This window comes from Misgurnus anguillicaudatus, chromosome 18 (genome assembly GCF_027580225.2).
Source record: "Misgurnus anguillicaudatus chromosome 18, ASM2758022v2, whole genome shotgun sequence".
NCBI lineage: Eukaryota > Metazoa > Chordata > Actinopteri > Cypriniformes > Cobitidae > Misgurnus > Misgurnus anguillicaudatus.
Genome location: NC_073354.2, coordinates 25,616,124 through 25,637,611, shown reverse-complemented (window position 1 = coordinate 25,637,611; position 21,488 = coordinate 25,616,124). Strand labels below are relative to the sequence as shown.

The following is a 21,488-nucleotide window of genomic DNA, read 5'->3' as shown; positions in this document are numbered from 1 at the left end:
TCACTGCTGAAATTTCCAATGCAGAAGTGTGTGTGTGTGTGTGTGTGTGTGTGTGTGTGTGTGTGTGTGTGTGTTTAACTGCTTTCTAATGTAACAACTTAATATGCTGAGAACACTAACTATGTTCCATTAGAGAAAAAATTAAACCTGTTAGAATGTCAGATGCACAACTTTTAGCTTTTATCTTAAATAGTGTAGCTGTTACAATTTCTGTTTAAGTCTTTTTTTTTAAATGTTGTGTCTTTGACCTTTGGCAGAAACTAGCACAGGGTACTGGGTTTTTTGGGCCTCGATTCCAACCTGCAGCCAACAGATCAATGGGTATGTCCAACATAAACATCTTATCTCAGTTCCACATCATCACCTTGAGCCAAAGAAGACCCAAGATCAACACACCTGTGACAACATAAAACAAGAGGACCTTGTGAGGGTAAAATAATCATAATCTGCCAATTCCACATAAACCAGTATGTACAGCTTTAGGTTAAAACATTGTATTCATTGTATTAGGTTTGATGTACACTAGATATTTGAATCTAATGTAAATAGTGTCTGTATTGATCTGCATTTAGATTTCTTTATCTCACATGAAATACTCAATGGTGGTATTTGATTTTAGCTTTTGTTATAATGTGTTTAATTATTTAAAATAAAAAAAATACTCATTATTTAAATTCATGTTATTGTGACTTAAAATTTAATATCTACTGTTGCGTTATTTTAAACAGTGCTCCTAAGCTTTTGCCTGAGATGTGGCGCTCTCTTGTGGTCAAAATCTAGACTTTTTTATTGTTGGTACAAGGTTTGTGGTTTAAAGGGGACATATAAAAATCTGACTTTTTCCATGTTTAAGTGTTATAATTGGGTCCCCAGTGCTTCTATCAACCTAGAAAATGTGAAAAAGATCAACCCAGTAACTTAGTTTTGGTAAACCATTCTCTGCAAGCATGTGAATTTTTTTATTAAAATTTGACTCCCCTTGTGATGTCAGAAGGGGATAATACCACCCCTTAATCTGCACCATGACACTGCCATTTAGTGCAGAGATCAGCTCATTTGCATTTAAAAGGACACACCCAAAAATAGCTAATTTTTGCGCACACCTACAAAGTGGCAATTTCACATGTTATAATATATAAACTAGATGGTATTTTGAGCTAGAACTTCACATACGTGCTCTGCGGACACCGAAGATTTATTTGACATCTTTAAGAAGTCTGGTGAAATGTGCCCTTTTGAGAGAGATTTATTCGGTTCAATTTATTTGTTTTATTTATTTATATAGCAATTTTTACAATTGTTCCCTATTCCATAGCAGCTTAACATGAAATATAAGCAAAGAAAACACAAAAAAGCGAAGAAAAAAATTTCCTAATAGAATGACGTGTTAGGGATTAATATAATATAATAATACAGTAATACTAAAGTGAAGTAGCGAAATCTGTAAGATTGTAGTTGGACCTTATAATGAAAGCAGTTTTAATGTAATGTTCAAAATAAAGTACTAAATAAAGATAGATTAGGAGAATCAATCAATCATATTATCACTTGAGCCCTTAACAGCCCTCCTTTGAGCTACAATTAATATGGAGATAAGGATTTTAAATAGTCTTATAGACCAAAGACTAAAAAATGGGATGCAGATTGGATGGAAATGACTTGGAAGTAGAAAGTAGCAGGTGTTTCAAAAAGCATGACAAGTCTGTAAGGAAAAAGAAGAATATCTTGTCCTTTGCAAGATATTACAAAGTATGGCATGGTAATTTTAAAGAAATGAATATATCTGTTTTTTTTTTTTGCCTTTTTCCTATTCAAAGGAAAAAAGAATTTGTTTATGAGGATATAATAAGATTCAGATGTGAATCAAATATTACCATGTCTGTTTCCCATTGGAAATAAGACAGTAAATGATTTCATTCAAGTTTTGCATCTTATAATATAGGGATTTTTCTAGTAGGTTTTCTGTAACAGCTTATTTACATAAAGACTGTAAAGTATTAACTCTTTCTTGACCCTTCTTTAAAGAGTTAACCGTACATAAAAGAAAATGGCAATGTTTTGGACTCTGACATATGGCTTTTTTAAATTTAACCAAAAACATATTAATTAGCCTTACTGTTTTATCATACATGGATGGTTCTCTTTTTCTTGGACTCTACTAACCATCATCATTTTCTTGCAAACTTTTAAATTGACTTTAAAAAAAATGCCAATCAAAATAATAAAAGAATAATAAAAAACAACAGTAATGTAATAGTTTAAAGATGGCCTTTGAGAGACAAAATTGCCCTATACAGCCTGTTGCAATTATGGGTTAATACGTTTTTTAAATTAGACAAGTTGTCTCAGCGTTGACCACTAGATGGCGGTAAAACAGAGCTAAAATACCTTATATAGACAGCGACGTTGTACTACTGTGTACTGTAGTCAGTCCCATTATTTAATTTTTTCATGATGGTGATATTGTTGTTCTCTTATTTGTATAATTATCAAAATGAAAGTGAGATGGGATCGTGATGGTAGAAAAACACCAAATATAGCTTATATTTAAAATCAATTAAATTCAATTTGACTGCATCATAAATATTATGTTTCTATTTTTTAGATCCTTCAGGATTTCTTGTGAGAAAGGTTTATTGTTTCCTCGGAATTGTGTCCTCCTGAATACCAATCATGTGTTTCTTAACCTGGGGTCGGGTGGGGTCCCACTCCCACTACAGGGATCAGTATGACAGCATCAGTATGACAATTTTTTTAACAATATACTTTTTTATATTTTCAGTTTGCATATCACATTAAATTATACAATGAATAACATGTCTCATATTATACAGCAAACATTTTCACCCTATTCTCTCCTCCCTCCCACCACGACTTAAAATGATTTAAAATAAGACAAAGCACGCATTATAGTATGCAAAAACATAATCTATAATCGTATATAATCGATATTGCTTAGTATTTGATATTTTATATAACAAATATGCATACTCCTTCATTTAGAAAACAATTGAGTGCCTGCTAAGTGAATAGGCTACAAAATGCCAAGCTAGAATTTTTCATAGGTAGAATTTATCAATGGCGAGGGGCTTCAAATATTGTTATAAACAATTGGGGTGGGGGGCTTGTTCAAGTCAAAAAGGTTGAGATCCACTGATTAAGTCAATATGGACAGGACCCCCTCAGAGAGCCCCCAAAAGTTGAGGACCAATGAGAGCGCAGCAGTTTAATGCAGCCTGAGGTGTTTGTTACATTTGTAAGGGCGACAGTTTGGTGAGAGACTTCAGAGAAAGAGGAGGCTCCTGCGCGCGCACTGAAAACAACTCGCGAGCATCCTCGCGCAAGCGACGCTCAGAAGAAAACCGACTGGTTTATTTCTCTTCACTTTTGCGTCACTTTTTGGACTCATAAAGATTTAATTTTTCCTTAGTAGTGGCCGTTTTGACAGTTCGAACCAATGGCATGCCAATTTCCTTAAGCAAGTCAGTCAGCCGCTGTTTTTGTCGTTTTTTCCCCCTGAGGAACAGCTGTTCCTCAAAACCGGGAGTTCTCAAGATGGACTTGAGACCGTTTTTGCTTGGTCTGCTATTAGTCCTACTAGTTTTGTCCTCAGCCCAAGACACAAATGAAGAAATCCCAGAGGGAGCGTCAACCTTAGCGTTTGTCTTTGATGTCACCGGCTCCATGTACGATGATTTAGTGCAAGTGATTGAAGGAGCATCGAAGATTTTGGAGACGTCCCTCAGCAGACCCAAGAGACCACTGTACAACTTTGCCTTGGTTCCTTTTCACGACCCAGGTAAACCACCTTTAATTTACATGTCCGGATAAACGGCTGGAAACTAGTCTTAAGAGCGTCTGGTCACATTTGGTCATGTTTATGTTTATGTTTATCATGAGTGATACTGTAACATGCATCTTTATTGCAATGCAGCTTTGTTGCCAGAAACATGTCAAATTTGTTAGTTTGCCGAGAGTTACTTGTTATGAATAGAAGGGGGTTATCAAAGCATTGTTTGTAGTGCCCAGATGTTCTGTGTGTTGAATTCACTGTCATTATCATTCCGTATATACACAGACCTTGGGAACAAACATTTGACTGTCTGCTCTTTTCACACCAACAGTGATGTGACTTTACAGTACAATTAGGCTATAAAATAGCTCTTATTATTTGGTATGCCCACACTATAGTAAGGAGTTGAATTGTGTAAATGATGGCCACTTTCAGAGGCAACATGAAAAATAATAAATAACCTTAAATTTTTACCCTGCCATGTGAATTAAGATGATAGATGTGTTGGGTTGTGAAATTAGTTGGTGAACATACAGAGACACAATCATCACTTCATTCATTGGTCTTTCTAATCTAAACTGCACTACTGCTACTTGAAACATAGGAAGATGGGAAGCATGTTGTGCATCTTGTGGTAATTAGGTCAGTAAGGAACACCAGTGCATTTAGAAAGCCCTAAAAGAACCTAGAAATGGCCAAAAATGTACAAAGAGTATTAGAGTCTCAAAAGAAAGTATTGTCTCAGGAGAAGTAAAGACCCCCCCTTCTTCATTCCCAACCTGAATCTGACCTGAAGTGTCCAAACACAGCACACCAAATACATTTTCCATCCACTCCTTGGGGCGTTTAGGAATTTCTTTCAAGATGCACTCTGGGTCTGGTTATTGCTTCAAAATGCGCTGTCCACTGTAACTACAAGATTTGCAACACAAAAGAAGGATAAGAGGGAGAGATATTGCCTGCTCCTTTGCAAAAACAGTAAATCGGTTTTCCAGATGTGTGCAATCATGTACTAAAATCGGCTGTCTGTTTGTTTGCATTGTTGTAGATCGTTTTCCGATCTTGTCCTGAAGGAGGAAGATGCTGCCAACAGAGTGGAATATTCATTATTTAGACAGCACATAACATGAACAGCTTGTTTGTCAGAGAAAATTGTCATTTGCTAGTGATGAAGGCTTTTCTGGAGTGTCCATTTTTAAAAAAACAACTAGCCTGTTTGCACCAAAAAATCAATCCAAGAATTTTTCTGTGTCCTAGTTTCTGGAACTATGGGATGCTTCTGCTACTGATGTCAAATTCTTGGTGTGTGTAAGCATACTCGGATGATAAAGCTGAATCAGAAGAATTGTGCCTGTTATGAGTACCCACTCTTAAAAATAAAGGTGCTTCATGATGCCACAGAAGATCCATTTTTAGCTGAATGGTTCCATAAAGAACCTTTAACATTTAATGAACCTTTATGTTTCACAAAAGGCCAACATACATTACGGAAGGGGATTTTGTTTTCATGGGGGCATTTTGTACTTCATAAAGTGAGAAACAGGTGGAACAACTAAAACTCATTTAAAATAGAGTGCAATACAACTACAAGGCTGTCCAATGACAACAAAACATACACTGCACCTTTATGTTTAAGAGTGTGAACCAGGTTTTTTTCATATCCATCCATCACAGTAAACAGTACATGGGTGATTCTATCGAAATCCAGACTTAAAAGGTGTCCAGCATCAGATTTTTTTTTAAAGCCCTTGAAGCCGATTTTTTTTCGCACATATAAGATTCAGGTCTGAACTTACTATAACCATTATTTTTAGAGAATTAAAAAATATTTCCTATAGAATTATTTACATTTTTAGATTATCATTACCGCAACATGATATTACATTAAATATATGCATTTACAAACTCATGTTTCGATAATGAGAACTAAAAAGTTTCAACTTTTTTCTGGAGAGAAAAAATAAGAACTACTTACCTGGTAGCCATCTTGAGTGTCACAGTCAATTATGTCCCTTCCAACAAATATTTTTTTGAAAATGTTAGTTCCTTGAGGGCTTAAACAATGATTGTTGCAGCGGATGAGAAAATTTTTCTTGGACACACTTATATTCCTTATTATTATCTCTAAATTTACCAATGATCACCAAATACCACACGTTTCTTTACTGTAAATGTTTATAGTATAACATGCAATGAAGCTTTTTATGTTTTAGATTTTTTTAATTATAAATATTTCCATGTCAAAGAACCAAAATCCAGTCATGAACACATTGCAGTAATGAAAAATTTCCCCTTAAATGTGGGGGGAAAAATTGGTTTGTATGATGTCATTTAAAATCATGTGCAAAATAGTACATGAAGAGATGTTTGTAACTGTATGTAAGTCTAATTTCGCGAGAATCACCCACATAGAAAAGTTGTGGAAGTTGAGCACGGGTTGGTCAGTTCTTTAACCGTGGTTAAAGAAATGTATGTAGAGGCTGAAACTATTATTTCTCTCTTAGTTCCTTGACTGTAACCTGGAAAAGGAAATAGAAAGTCCCTTGGGCACTGAACAAGGGTTGGCTTGAGGAGGTTTCAATGAGTTTCAGATGTCCACAGAGCTTTTAAAGATCAGTTGGGTTGTGGTGCAGTGTGTGGCCACGGGCATCCCTGTGCTACTGCTTTCCTGAGAGTCCGCTGATGTGCACACATACATATTTACAAGCCCATGTGAGTGCATTTGTAAGTGACCCCATTGCAGTTTGGTTCTTGAACTTGAATGCTTCTTTGGGCCTATGTAAGATTGTCAAGCAATGTAATACTGAGCCATCTACATGTTTCACTTGACAGTCTTTTTAGATGTGTTTGGATTATTATAGGCAAGCCTAAAATCTCTACATATATTGGCTTCTGGAAAAGCTTTGGGGAGTTATTCAAGGGTTATTCATTCTTTTTTATTCCTGTCATCCTAAAATACTTAGAAAAGACTGTGACAAATGAAATAAACTCACAACAGAGTACTGGCTGAATTTCCTTGGTTCTTGAAGATTCTGATGGCAGCTGCATGAATGTGAATATCAGTCATTGTGGTGAGCAGATGGAAATGGTTTTATTTAGTTGTGGATCGCATTGACAGCCCTGTCTTTAAACTTTAAAGTACTGTAGTAGACCAAGAGCTCCAGAAAAAAGAAGTTTCTTGCACACATGTTCTTTCTCAACCCTATTAGTTATTATTTCGCAGTTAAGTGACCTTGATCATTTGACAGCCAGCTTTTTACCTACATTGTCTTAAGTTTTCATTTACCTGCTTCATCTCCTTTGCTTGGTTGGTTACATCCACTTTATAATTCCCAAAACTGTTAAAATGGCATAGGAGGAACATTTTAGAAAATAGATGCTTTTAACATGTTCAAAGTTCATTCCTCAACTAAACATCTCTTTGAATCTGCTTTTTGCTCACAGAGGCAACATTCATCTTGGAATACCCCTAGATTACAAGGGTATTGGCATGAACATGGGCCGTAATGATGCTATTAGGCAGGAATTTGTGACATTGGGTGGGGTGGGTTAAATGGGGTTTCAGAGTTTGTTGTAGTACGGTGTAATTCTCCTGCCTCATCATCTCTTTAATGATATAGAAGAAAATAATATAACCTCCTTTAATTTGAGAACAGCGCATGTGTTGATTCCAGTTCAAGTGAGACATTTTCAAAAGTGCTGCTATACCCAGTAGTTACTGTTAAACAATGCCTACTATTCAAACTCAGCAATTCAGACTACCTTGAATGTGTATAGAGCTCCATGATAGCATTCTTAATCTTTCTTGATCTCTTTACATATACATATACTCTTAAAATAATGATGGTAAAAATTGTTCTCATGGGGTTCCTTGAAGATTTTAGTCTTTTCATAATCTAAAAAACCTTTTCAACTCGTAAGAACCATTTTTGGTTGAATGTTACAGGTTCTTTATGGAACCATATAGCCAAAAATTTATTTTTTTTGACATCGTGGAGTACCTATATTTTTAACAGCGTTTATGGTATAGTCAAAAGTTCAGGGTCACTTTACTGAAATGTCTTTCATGGTCTAATGTGAAGGTATGTCTAAATGTTTGAAATTAGTTGTGACAAAAAAGTATTTAAATAGTGTTTCTGGACATTTATACATTTGTCAGAGGCTTAAAGGGACAGTTCACCCAAAAATGAAACTTCTGTCATCATTTACTCTCCCTCGTGTTGTTACAAACCTGTAAAAATTTCTTTGTTTTGATGAACACAAGATAAGATATTTTGAGGAATGTTTGTAACGAAACAGTTTGTAGCCCCATTCACTTCATAGTATTCTTTTATCCTACAATGGAAGTGAATGGGGCTCATAGGGCTGTGACGGTGGCAGTTTTTTACAATGGCGGTGGTAATGCACAAATTCACCGTGGTGGTGCGGTGGTTAAAGATTGATTTTGTGTGTGCATGTGTGTGTGGGGGGGCGCATGCGCGTATGCGCACGTTCACATTGATGCATATAGGTCTTATACATAATGCATACATATATTTTGAAATATAAAAATGTAAAGGATGATACAGTTCTTAACAAACGTGCGTGTTTATAGGCGCCAAATTCTTTCTCTGCCGGTGGGTGCTTGTCACAGCGTCAAGCAATGCTTAGGTTACTTGGCAACGAAAGACGCTCTGAAGCACCCACATCCAAAAACACACTTCTTCTTCTTTCTTGCCATTGTTGAGTTTTGAAATTAAACAAAGCTGTGTCGCGTGATAAGATGTTTGCAAGTTCTAGCGTCTCCCGCTGATTGATGGGTGGGCGGGGTTTTCCGGGGGAAGTGCCCATTTAAAGAAGTGATACGTGTAGAAAACCCCTGAAACGTCAGTTGGACCTGTAATCGAAAAAAACTTTCCCAAACTTGTACGAACCCTGGCGAAGTGCATTCGGCACAGAAATACTCTGTAACATGCCCAACTGCTTTTTTGACACTTTGCCTACGTTTAGCAAGAGGAAACAACTCTATAACTGTGTTAATACGTCAGAATGCTTGAAATACCATTCAACCCCCTTTTAAGCCTTGTTTGTAAAATCTATCCTTTTTTTAAATCAGTATATATTGTACCCAATGACCTTTGCGATTCCAACGCAGTGCTTTATCACTTGAGCTGCTTGACCAGAATGCATTCTGTGATGCCTGAAATGGTTTGCTAAAAACTTCAAATATCACATGCAATCGGTTTCAGTTCTTGGGATTCCATCTGGATTGCGATCACACGTTTGGCTGCAAATTTGCCTGCATTCTGAGCCCCGGGATTTATTTTGATTGGACGCACATATATTTCTGTGACCTTTTGTAACTGGTGCAGTGCTAAGGTCAAAGTCTGCTGGGATGTTGAACTTGAGATGAGGTTGGAATGAAAGATTAAAGTATGATAGATGACATTTGCTCTGGGTATTACTTTCAGATGTTTAAAAGACAAATATAGATATCATTAGTGGACAATATCATTAGTACAGTAGATGCTATAAGTATTGAAAACTGTAGGTGACCTATGTAAGTTAAAGTAGCTAGAGAAAGTTTTACTTGCTTTGGGCTAAATTTCATTTCATTATTGCTAATGCCTCGAGGGAAGTACTTTAATATCACATACATTTGGATTATATTAAAGTCAATACAACTTAATGCCAGTGATTCAGACTCCACCAGGTATGTGTTTTATGTTTAGCTAAAGTTATTTTTACATAAATTTATCATACATAAGGAGCATTCTGTGAAAATATAACACGGCTATGTTTATTGACTTAGTAAGGTCATGTGAAATATAGTAAAATCAATGATTACAATCAAACTTTGATGCTCTTAAACTCAGACAGGGTCACATTTGGTCTGTATTAAGAACTATTCGCACGGGATTAGTATTATCTGGGGACCTCTTGTGATTTTGAAATTACATCACTACATCTGAGTTTCGTGTGGCCGGTTTGCACGGGATAAACAAAAACTGATTTGACTCACAGTTACTGACTTATCTTACGGATATGATGTCGAGGCTTTGAGTAACACCTTGTCTTATACACGCAACACCGTGACATGCTGTAAAAAGTACCTTTACCATGTTAATCACAGTTTTTGTCCTAATCAGCTGCGCCACGTAGCGCGGCGTCAAGTGTCAGTTCTATTTAGAAACGGTTCTGCGATGTTCCAGCCTAAACAGAGATATCTCAAATAATTACAGTTCTAGACATTTTTAATATTTATCATCAAACATGGACGAGGAGAGACTGCTGGACGTTTAAAATATATAATAAATCCCTCAATTTTCACAAGTAAAAGACATAAAAAGGAGAGGGAAATGTGCCACTGTATGTGCGCTCCTCAGCTGCAGTAAATAAAAAAGGCACACAGGTAACACAAGCCTTGAAAAATGATATACGGTCCTGCCAGTTCCTGGCCAAATTACAGAGATGCCAATTCGCACAGGACTAATATTATCAGAGGACCTCTGTGTTTGGCGAAATATGGTAGGTAATTGCGGGGGAATTTTTACTTTACAAATTACAGACATGACAGATTCGTACAGGATAAGGTTCAAACACAATCTGTAATGCAATTATTACAAATCACTAGAGGTCACCAGGTAATAGTAATCCTGTGTGAAAAGGGCTTTAGTGGAGTCTGTGCCAACTCTATTTAGTCCGTTGATTTTAAAGAATACATATAAATGCTTAATTTTGCATTGTTTAACTGTAGCTACATTGTAAAAGGATTAGTCAATTTTCTTTAAAAAAATCCAGATAATTTACTCACCACCATTTCATCCAAAACGTTGATGTCTTTCTTTGTTCAGTCGAGAAGAAATAATGTTTTTTTAGGAAAACATTCCAGGACTCCAACACTTATAGGGCCCTATTTTAACGATCTGAAACGCAAGTCCGAAGCGCAAAGCGCAAGTGACTTTGTGGGCGGATCTTGGGCGCTGTTGCTATTTTCCCGGCGGGAGAAATAAGTCTTGCGCCGGGCGCAAATCAATAAGGGGTTGGTCTGAAGTAGGTTCATTATTCATAGGTGTGGTTTGGGCGTAACGTCAAATAAACCAATCAGAACGCTATCCAACATTCCCTTTAAATGCAAGGGCGCAAGTTCCATGGCGGGTTGCTATTATTATGACGGATTTGACAGGCGCACGCCAGGAGCGGTTCACAGCCGAGGAGACCGACGTTCTTGTAAGAGCAGTCAAAGACAGAGAAGTTGTTTTGTATGGGGATAGGAGAAACCCGCCCAAAACAGCGTCGGTTAAACAGGCGTGAGAGGGAATAGCCGCGATTGTCTCATCAGCTGCGCCAAGCACTACAATGATGTCAGGAGACGGGGGGATCCCAAGCTTGCCAGCATAAATCGGGCACGCCGGGCACACAGGAGGACATCGCTGCGTCCACCCTCACCGCTGAAAGGGTTTGGGGTCTTTGAATTCGGACACAAGAAAGCAAGGTCCAATCCCAAAGTACACTTACAAATCAAGTTCACATACATGAAGGTTTCTTATGAAAACATTTAAATTATTATTTAGATAAAATAAACGTAATACAGCCACACAACAAACTTATTAAAATATTTTAATTGTTATTTGCATGATAATTGTTTAACGCTGCCACACAAAATAAATAAAAACTATCACCACAATGCTCACCACAATGATTTCCCTTATCTCATGTATTAATATTTTTTATTGTAACAATTTATGATTTGCAAAAATAACTGTTGCATCTGTGTAGATTAGATAAGCAATGCGCGTTGTGCACGCTATACATTATGGTCAAGCATGCGCCCTTAAAATAGCATAATGAACCACGCGCAACGCGCCACTGACTTTAGACTAGTTTTTTTTGGTTAGTAGCGCAATTGTTTTTTGAAACTGCAAAATAGCATAAGACATGGTTTGCGCCGGAGCACGCCTCCTTTTTTGCGCTGAACCGCCCAGACGTGCGTCTGTGAAGGGAAAAACCCGCTGTGCGCCAGTGCAAAATACGAAATGATACATGCGTCACTGACAAAGTCAATTGCGCTGGGTGCAAGATAGAGCCCATAATGTGTTTTAACTGTTTTAATGCAGTTTAAAATTGCAGTTTCAAAGGACTCTAAACGATCCCAAACGAGGCATAAGGGTCTTATCTAGCAAAACAAGAAAAATTAAAAATATGCACTTTTAAACCAAAACTTCTCTTCTTCCACCGGCTGTGTGATGTGGGAAGAAGCGACCTCACGTAATTGCATAATGATGACACGTCAAAAGGTCACGTTACATATACTGTATGAAACGCACATTTGCGGACCATTTTAAACAATAAACTGACACAAAGACATTAATTAGTATCATTCCACATACAACAACATTGAAACGGTCCTCTTTCTCCACACTTGTAAACACTGGGGCGTAGTTTCAATACGTCATCCATGACCTCTTGATGTGATGAAGTATTACGTGAGGTCGCGCTGGCGCGTCACAGGACCAGAGGAAGACTAGAAGTTCTGGTTTAAAAGCAGGGCTTAAAAACGAAAAAAATTACCAATCGTTTCACTCCGAGCAGAATCAATATTTTAACGTTTCCGTTTTTGCGTTCCTCATTGAACATTTACGTTCCGAAAACGGTTTACTTAGAAAAAATACCGGTTAATAACGTTATTTTAATTCAGGCTATACTTTAACAAATGCATGCATACAAACAAATTTTCACACAAAAATAATAACATAACACATGATATAACTAAACTTCAACATTTCATTAATTGTTAAAACCACAAAAGAAATACCTGCATTAATTTTAAGTATAAACAGCTGAAAAAAAGACCTGTTTTATGCCGGTCTTTTACAGGTTAAAACCGCAGCATACTCTGCTGGATGTTTACGTTAAATGTGCCTCTGTAAGTTACTTCAGTGAATCCCGGCTACTGTACTTCTCCCCCACATCCTTTAATATTGCAGACAGACTTGTTAAGAAAAATAATAACGAAAAGGAATTTCTTGGTGGCGACCCATCTAAAAAGTAATTGACAGTGGTATAAGTCCCCTGGCTTTTTTGAGTTACAGTTTGCATCTGCATATTTCCAAGCAAGTTTTAACTTAAACATACCTCTGAACATTTGATGGGTAGCTTTGTGGTTATTTAAGACAAATGCTATCGGGCCGGAGACTCGATGACTGCGGCGCGGGCATTTCACTCACGCTATGTGTCAAAGTCACTCACGCTTGATGCGTCAAAGTCACATGTTGTACTGTTCAATTCATGATTGGTCACTGATAAAGTACAATATAAAAGAAAACGATAAAATAACGTTATTAACCGGTTAATGGTAATTTTAAATAAACGTTTCTGTTCAGAACAATTAAAATTGATTTTGTTTTCGTTTTCGTTTTTGTTCCTGTTAAAATTTCGTTCGTTTCCGGTTTTCGTTTTCGTTCCTTGAACCGGTTCAGAGCCCTGTTTAAAAGTGCATATTTTTTATTTTTCTTGCCAAAAATGACAATCGTTTCGCTAGATAAGACCCTTATGCCTCGTTTGGGATCGATTAGAGTCTTTTGAAACTGCCATTTTAAATTGCATTTAAACTGTTAAGTGTTGGGGTCCATTAAAGTCCATTAAAATGAGAAAAATCCTGGAATGTTTTCCTCAAAAAACATAATTTCTTCTCGACTGAACAAAGAATGACATCAGTATTTTGGATGACATGGTGTTGAGTAAATTATTTTTTTTAAGAAAATGGACTAATCCTTTAAGTCAAAAGCTGTGATCTCAAGATATAAAAGACATTCTCCTTTAAAAAAAATACAAAGAAAATAACACGTGTATAGACAAGGAGTTGCAAAATACTTTTCATTTCATTTTTCTTCATTTCCCCTTCCTCTTAACCCCAAATTTGCTTTCCTATCTTGGTCTGTCTGTCTACCTACATCACTATCTGTCTCCCCGTTCTCTATCTCCCAGGGAGTCACAGACCGTCTCACTGACAAAACATTTCCTGGGCGCCTGAAAAACGTCACTCAGCTCCCACCCGACTTATCAGTGTCTGCTGCGCAAGTGTGCTTTTTATCTTTGGCTTTAATGTGCAAACGATGGAGACCTTTAAGCCTTTAGTTCAGGTTTTATCTTAAGAATGGCGTAGGATCTGCTTTGTTGAAAGTTTTGTGTGTATAAGAGAAGTGTGAGGAAATTGATGGTTTGACAGAATCCTCTGTCGGTTTGTGGTTTTGAGTGAGCCGAACATGTGTGTGGTTGATGTTTTGGTCAGTGGTGCCAGGCAGCCAGTTCTTAGTCTGTAAGCCATTTTTGAGGCAAATACACATCAGAACAGAGCAACATCTGTCATGCGCTAAAATGTATATTCTGTAAGCGCTGGCAAACATGCTCACAGTTACCTCATTGGAAGATCTGTACATTAGGCCCTCCAGTCTTTAATTCAACAGAAGTTTCTAGTTTCTAAATGACTGTATTTTGAAAGTAATAGAAGCCACATGTTGTGTAGCAGTAGATGTTGATGCATATTAAGTAGCTGAGAAGAGCTGCTTTGATTTTGCTTTATGAGACTTAAGTTAACAGGAGCAAGTAAGAACCTTCTGTTTAAGTTTTAACTGTGTTAATGTGATTCAATTCTATGATGAATGAAACCTTTGTGAAAAGTTGACCTAATCACTTAGCTAGTGTCTCTTCTTTTAACTTGGCTAAGTATTGGGCGCTGAGCGAGGTCAAATAATAGGCATTTCCGACTTTCAGGCTTCTAATTAGTATCCAGCAGCAAGCATTGCACGCTGGTAATGATGTCATGAAACAGTCAATAAAGGCATTTTTGTTAGATTCCGCTTTGTTTTTAGAAGGTGAGATCTTTGTTTTTAGAAATTGGCAACATCTTTGTACATTTGGCAACATTTTGTATGCCGTGGTTTTAAAGTGTTCACTGGCAAGACCTTTTCTAACATATACAATAATGTGTTTCAGGGTTTCCCGCAGAAAATTTGTTAGTTAAGGTGGTATGGTTGGATGGGTGGGCGGGGCCAAGGGCATGGCAATCAAAGGGGGGGGGGGGGGCGTATGCGTCATGATGAAAATTAAAATATTTTAATAAAATAAATAAATAAAATATTTATTTTTAAAACACTCAAATAAAACTTAATTTTGAAGAAACTATGACAAAAAATGAACACATACTAGATTATTAATGAATTTAAATCAGGGGTCTCAAGCGTGTCTGTGCTATTCTCCGAGATGTTTTACCAACTGGCTAGTTATCCTACAGACAGTAACAGTCCGGACCACGTCTTTCTCATTTCGGCGGTGTGTTTTTTTTTTTTTTTTTGATGAGCTAGTTAAGGCGGTAGGGTTTCCAAGCTTAGGCGGGCTACCTTAACTGAAATATGCTGCGGAAAACCCTGTGTTTTAAAGAAAACAACACCATTTTTCAATATTTTACTATGTTCTTTCCTCAACTTTGACAAATTAATACATACCTATCTTTTTTCACTATCTTTACTTTTCTTTTTTCTTATGCTGCGTTCACACCACCCGCGGTAGAGGCGTCAAGTGTGAGTGATTTCAATGTTAGTCAGTGTGAAGCCGCGTTGACGTGCACCTAGAGGTCATCACGGCGCGGATGAGGCGTTTAGTGTGGCACGGTAGACGCAATTCCGCCTCATTTGCACATCTAGTTCGCGTCTAGTCTAGAATTGTTTGTCTGCCGTGGTTCACGTGAGTGGTGCTTTTTGTGCATTTTGCGTTTGATGAGAATTTGCGGCTGATGCCAGAGTTGAAAAATTTTAACTTTGGCAGATTTTTGCGCCGTGTTAACCAATCAGGAGCCTGCTTGCTTCTGTGGTGGCAGCCCTGCCCGGAGTCACTCATTCAACATGGAAGAACGCTTAATATTGTCCGTGAGCAGTCACCCGGAGCTATAAGAGACAAGTTCTTATTTCTATAGAGACAGGAATAAAAAGGACCTCGCTTGGAAGAGTGTCAGTGAGGACATTGAGCAACCTGGTAAATTGTAAATACACATTTCACTTTTGAGTCAGGTGACGTTTATCGACCCGCGGAATTCCCACCGTTGTTTAAACTATTTTCCCCCTATAGTAAGGTTACCAAATACAAACCGGTAACTCTCTCGATGAATGCCCGATCAACATCAGCCATCTTGCAAACAGCCAACCGCATAGCACTTGCCCCTCCCACAAGAAGGGATTTCGCCTCTGACGTGCATCTAGACGCGCAAATGCATTCAAAATGTTTAAGCTGCAAACTAGACGTGGTAGAGGCGATTTTGATGCCTCAAACGCGGCTGGTGTGAACCCACGGTTAGGATCCAAACTGTGATGAATTTAGAAACCACCAAACATGTCCATTTTTTCCCTATTTAAAGACTGTTACATGAGTAGTTACACGACTAAGTATGGTGGCACAAAATAAAACGTGGCGATTTTTTAAGGGGATAAAAAATTAGAACTATATTCAATGGCAGAAGAGCACTTAGTTTGCAGCTCTTTGACCTTGGCTCGCAGTAACATCATAAAATGTGGTGAAAACTATTTATTTTTTGCTATCTCTGTTAGCCTATCAATGCATTTTTGTTTGATGCATAATTTCATTTTTTAAAAGAAAATAAAATATTCATTATTTGGAGAACCCTGGTAATACCACCACGGACCCGCAATGGCCTTGGACCCTCTGTTGAAAACCCATTAATTATTCGGGAATATTAAATAATTCTATTTAAGCCATTTGGTAACTTAAAAAAGTTGAGTAGCTGTTTCATAAGCTATTATTAGAAAAATGCAACTTCGAAAAATAAAGCATCAAAAACTCATCATTTCTTTGCCCAACTTAACCAAACTCAGAATTTCAGCGTCAACGTGGTGGATCGTGCCGGACACACATGCTAATAGCTCACAGCTGCATTCCAGCTGTATTTAGTGACATCCGACAACAGCTCATGGGCTCTGCGGATTTCTTGTACAGCAAGAGGATATGTGTTCCTAAGCCAGACATAATGCCGGATTAGTCAATGCCGATCTAAGCTTTCTGCATGGCTTGAGGTTAAGGGTATTAACTTTAATCTTAAAACGAGTTAAAATCATTTTGCATTCCATTCCTGTATGCTCCATTATATCTCTATGGTGACTGATGGTAAATATATATTTTTCATGCAAATGGTTGCCATATGAAAATGTGTTCATTATATTTTGTGTTAGTGTTTATTATTTGAACTCATTGCGCTTCTGGTGGCAGCTGCAGTCACATGCTTATGGGAACACTTTGACCCTTTCTGACAGTTTTATGGGGTGCTGTTGCTGCACCACCAGCCATTCGATGGTGTCAATCAAACGTAAGACCCTCCTCCAAAAGGCTGGTACTTGAAATCCTGAACCGCTCTTATCCAAGGACACATAGCCAAGGTTGTCCAGACTTTAGACCATGCTGGTCTTAATTAGAAACAGACAAACAGGCTTCTGGGCATATCCTCAGTTTTCTGATAATGTCAGCAATACCAAATATCTGTTCTGTATCATTATCACACACTTTGTGCAATGCTTTTCTGTAAAGGTATAGATGTATTGCGATGCTATCCTGGATTTTAGCTTTTTGTTTACACTGTCCTCTTACAATTTGCGCAATCGGTTAAGTTTGTGTATCTTGTGATTTTCAGTCCATGCTACAGACCACACTGAGTCTCCTTGACTAATACTGTAGGTATTTCAGTTTGAGCATGAAAGAGGATGAATCACTGTATGCAGAAGGCATTGTGGGGTTGTGAATTGGACCCTTTCCATACAGAATTAATTGCACATTAGAGTTAATAGTCATTCATGCACACGCCTATAATCTATTAAAACATTAGGTTTTGATCTGGTTAGACACAGAGGCTAAGCAGAGCAGATGAAAGCCACAAAACCACAGTGTTCTTACTTTTCTTCTGACATGGAGCATTGCTTTGTGGTCTAGCATCCATTCTGGGAGGTATTCAGCTAGTCTTAAACTGGCATAACATCGTAATTACATAAAATTGTAACCATAAAACCAAAAAGAATTAATCAATTCTTTTAAAAAGAGACTTCTGACAATAATTTCTGATTGGCTGAGTGAAGTTCAGGTATGAAAATGTACGACATACTTATACTGTATGAGCGTGACCTCGCACAAAGTTCCTTAAGGGAAGTCATGCCAGTAGATGCCATGCTTGCAGTATCACCAGTTATTGTAGTCATGCAAGACTAAAGTAAAGTCCTATCTATTAATCTCTAAAATCACTTGTTAAAATTATGATTAATACATATTTCTGAAAACAATTAAAATAAACTGTTCCATAACATTTGATTCTTAAGCTGAAATTGCGCTAAAACATATTTTTAAAAGTTGTTTCAGCTACTGCGCATCTTCATAGGTTGGCAAATGCCTCACGCAAAATCATCAGTCTTTATTAGGGATGCACCGATAGGATTTTTTGGGCCGATACCGATTTAAACAGACAACTTCTGGCCGATACCGATATTAAACACTTGTATACAATACTATATAGTTGGTCTTTTAGCTAGTTTATTTCTGCATTAAATAATTTTTACTGAACATGGATTGGATGTAATTAACATTCAACTGACCAAAATAATAAGAGAGGCACAAATTAAGCTAAAACAAATATAATAAGACAGCATGACAACCTTCAAAGGTGGTTTTAGCTATTCAGCATTTATTTTATTAACAACATTAACTAATTTTTTTACCTATAATGGATTTCTTTATGCAGTTAATTAATAAACAATCGGTATCGGCCTTTCTCGTGCTATTGCCAATGGTTTCAAATTCATCAAATATCGGCCGATTAATATCGGCGGCCGATACATCGGTGCATCACTAGTCTTTATTGATTGACGGTTGGTCCTTTTAACTAAAAGGTGGGACTTTAAAGGGAGAGTTCACCCAAAAATAAAAATTCTGTCATCATTTACTCATCCTCATGTTGTTCTAAATCTGTATGAATTTCTTTTTTCTGATGAACACAAAAGAAGATATTTTGAGAAATGATGGTAAACAAACAGCATATAGTGTCCATTGACTTCCATAGTAGGAAAAACATTTGGGAAGTATTGTGATAAATGATGAAGAAAATATTTTGATAAATAATGGAAAGCACACAGTTGATGGTACCCATTAAATTCCATCATATTTTTTATTCCTACTATGGAAGTCAATGGTCTATCTGCTGTGTGTTTACCATCATTTCTTTTGTTCATCAGAAAAAAATTCATATAGGTTTAAAACAACATGAGGATGAGTAAATGATGACAGAATTTTCATTTTTGGGTGAACTATCCCTTGCCTATATCAATCTGTATGTGGTGGACATTGGTTGTGCTTATCTTTGGAGGGATTTTGAGTAAAACATCTCTATATTATATAAAGCACAGGCAAAAGTCTTGAACCAGAAGCGATAAGACCTGTTTTCCGGTTTGTTCAAAAAGTTAATTAACCCCTATACATAGTAATAGGAGTGCTCAATCTTGTTATATTTAATATCTTTGCCTCACATCACTTTTGTATTAATATGGAAAGTTGTAACGCTGTTTGGCTGTGTTGATCTTTTTGGTACAATCGCTCTGTATTTTCTCATTACATCTGTGTTTCCTAGATGCTCCTATTTGTAAATATTGATATGTATCAATTTTCCAACAGCTTTGTTTTATTGCACAGTGTGGAGTGGAGTGATTTTGTCCTGAACGCCGGGTGTGCCAGCGCTCTGTCTCATATGGATCTGTTCTTTTTCTTTCTTCCTTTCTTACAAAGACTCACTGTTTTGGTAGTTTCCTGGCAAGATGCTGAGCCAATTGAAATGATTATCTTACATCAGTAAAATTTTACTCTTCCTAGAGAGGTCTGTGCAAATGATTTGCTGTCAGCATATGTTTTTAATAACTGTTATTTCTCTCAAACGTATAACAATTCATCATGATGTCATTTCTGTTAACAATTCTGGTGTATCCATTGTTATGTTATTTATTTGGTTATTTTTGGAGTAGATTGCTGAATCAGGTAACTACAGTTTGTAAATATGTTCATCAAATTCATGATGGTTTACTTTGGAAAGGCTCATTTATGAAAATAGCATCACATCACAAAGTATTGCCATAGTGGAGACCTTTAATTAATACAACATGTTTATCCCTAGAGCGCAAACAGCATCTGATGCTCTTAAATTGTACATGTGCGTAATAAACGGTGAGATTGATTTAGATCTTGCTAAAAATTATAAAGATGTGATGAAAACAAATGTGCAGGACTGCTAATATGATTGCTTCCACATCTATATAAACTCTCTTGACTCTGGCAGGATTATTAACTAAACGTTCCCAGGCCCCATGTCCATGTCATTTTAATTTAGATGGACAAGCTTTGGTTAAATGATTTGGCCTTTGGTAAGGAGCACTTTAACATTATTAAAAAGGGTTTAATGTATAGAGAGAACATGCAAGATATGAAAAAATATGTAAGGCCATTAGTGTAATAATCTCTCTTGTGCCTCTTTGGCTGAAGCTGGTTCTTTCTTTCTTTCTTTCTTTCTTTCTTTCTTTCTTTCTTGCTTTCTTGCTTGTTTGCTTGCTTGTGCGATTCTCAAATATTTATTTGGTCTAGACTCTACACTGATCTGGATTGTTTCCCAATGTGTTCAGGCTCTTTGTAAGCATTTAGACAACCATCTTATTATTGGGGAAATATTAGTCACATAGCAGCGCTGATAAAAAAATAATTTGTCGTGCCATGCCATGCTTTGCTTTGTTCATTCAAAAAGTTAGAATGGGAATCTGTTTCCAGCTATTTTTTCACTGTGAAGGAATGTAAAACTGAAACAGTGTTTTCACAGTGCAATGACCCTTTTAACCCTGTAAGGAAAGTTTTGATACCTCATAAAATTACACCTAAAAGATTGTAAGTGAAACATGAAATGAGCATGTAGCGTGCTTACAGTGTTTAAAAAGATCTGTCGTCATTCTTTAGTGCTGACTGCAAGCACATGTCTACGTGTTATGAGAAAACGTCTTGACTGCTTCCTTTGAATGATCTAAGCTGACCTAAAATCAAAGGGTTTTAAAAAATAGCTTTTTCTTTCTTTTGAAATCTTTCTGTTTCAAGAATAAAAAAGTTTTTCACTCTCTCTTATTCAACATGATTTCCAATTTATTACCTAATATCAATGCTACTTCTAAAGGTCTTCTGAATTGACTGGCAAACAAAACAAATTCTCCTCTTTGAACGTGTCCTAATACGAATGGCATTTAGGGCCAACACATCACCATTTCTTTGTTTCTTTAACCTTTCACAACCAGTTTCCTTTAAGTCTAGCACCACTTTTAGGTCCAAAAACAGTAAAGAAGAACAGTGTTCATGCTGCAAAGATAAAACTCATTAATCAAAAGTTATTTCCCAGAGCCCTGTCCATTTTTCCATTCATGAAAGCTTTCACTTGAAAGCCAGTCCCATGCACAGCAGTCAAAATTATTTTCCCCTCGCTCCTAAACATGGCTTTGATCACTTGCTTTTTTATTCTTCACTTCAAGGGTTTTCATATTGCCAAACATTTTGATATGATCTCTTGTGAGAGAAATGTCAGTTCTGCAAGCATTTCTGTATAGTTTTTTTAAGAAGTTATATTAGAGCATAAAGTTATTTGCAATTCAAA

The 21,488-nt window shown here is 36.9% G+C and overlaps 1 protein-coding gene across 2 annotated transcripts in view; it reads left to right on the top strand.

The window, feature by feature from the left end:
- The first annotated feature begins 3,264 nt into the window (after nt 1-3,264).
- Nucleotides 3,265-21,488, top strand: part of hmcn1 (hemicentin 1) — a 107,825-nt gene continuing 89,601 nt past the window's right edge. For both annotated transcript variants that reach the window (XM_055185788.2, XM_055185786.2), the window contains exon 1: nt 3,265-3,799. In XM_055185788.2, coding sequence (XP_055041763.2) covers nt 3,463-3,799 — 337 coding nt within the window. In that variant the 5' untranslated portion in view covers nt 3,265-3,462. The remainder of the gene's footprint in view (nt 3,800-21,488) is intronic.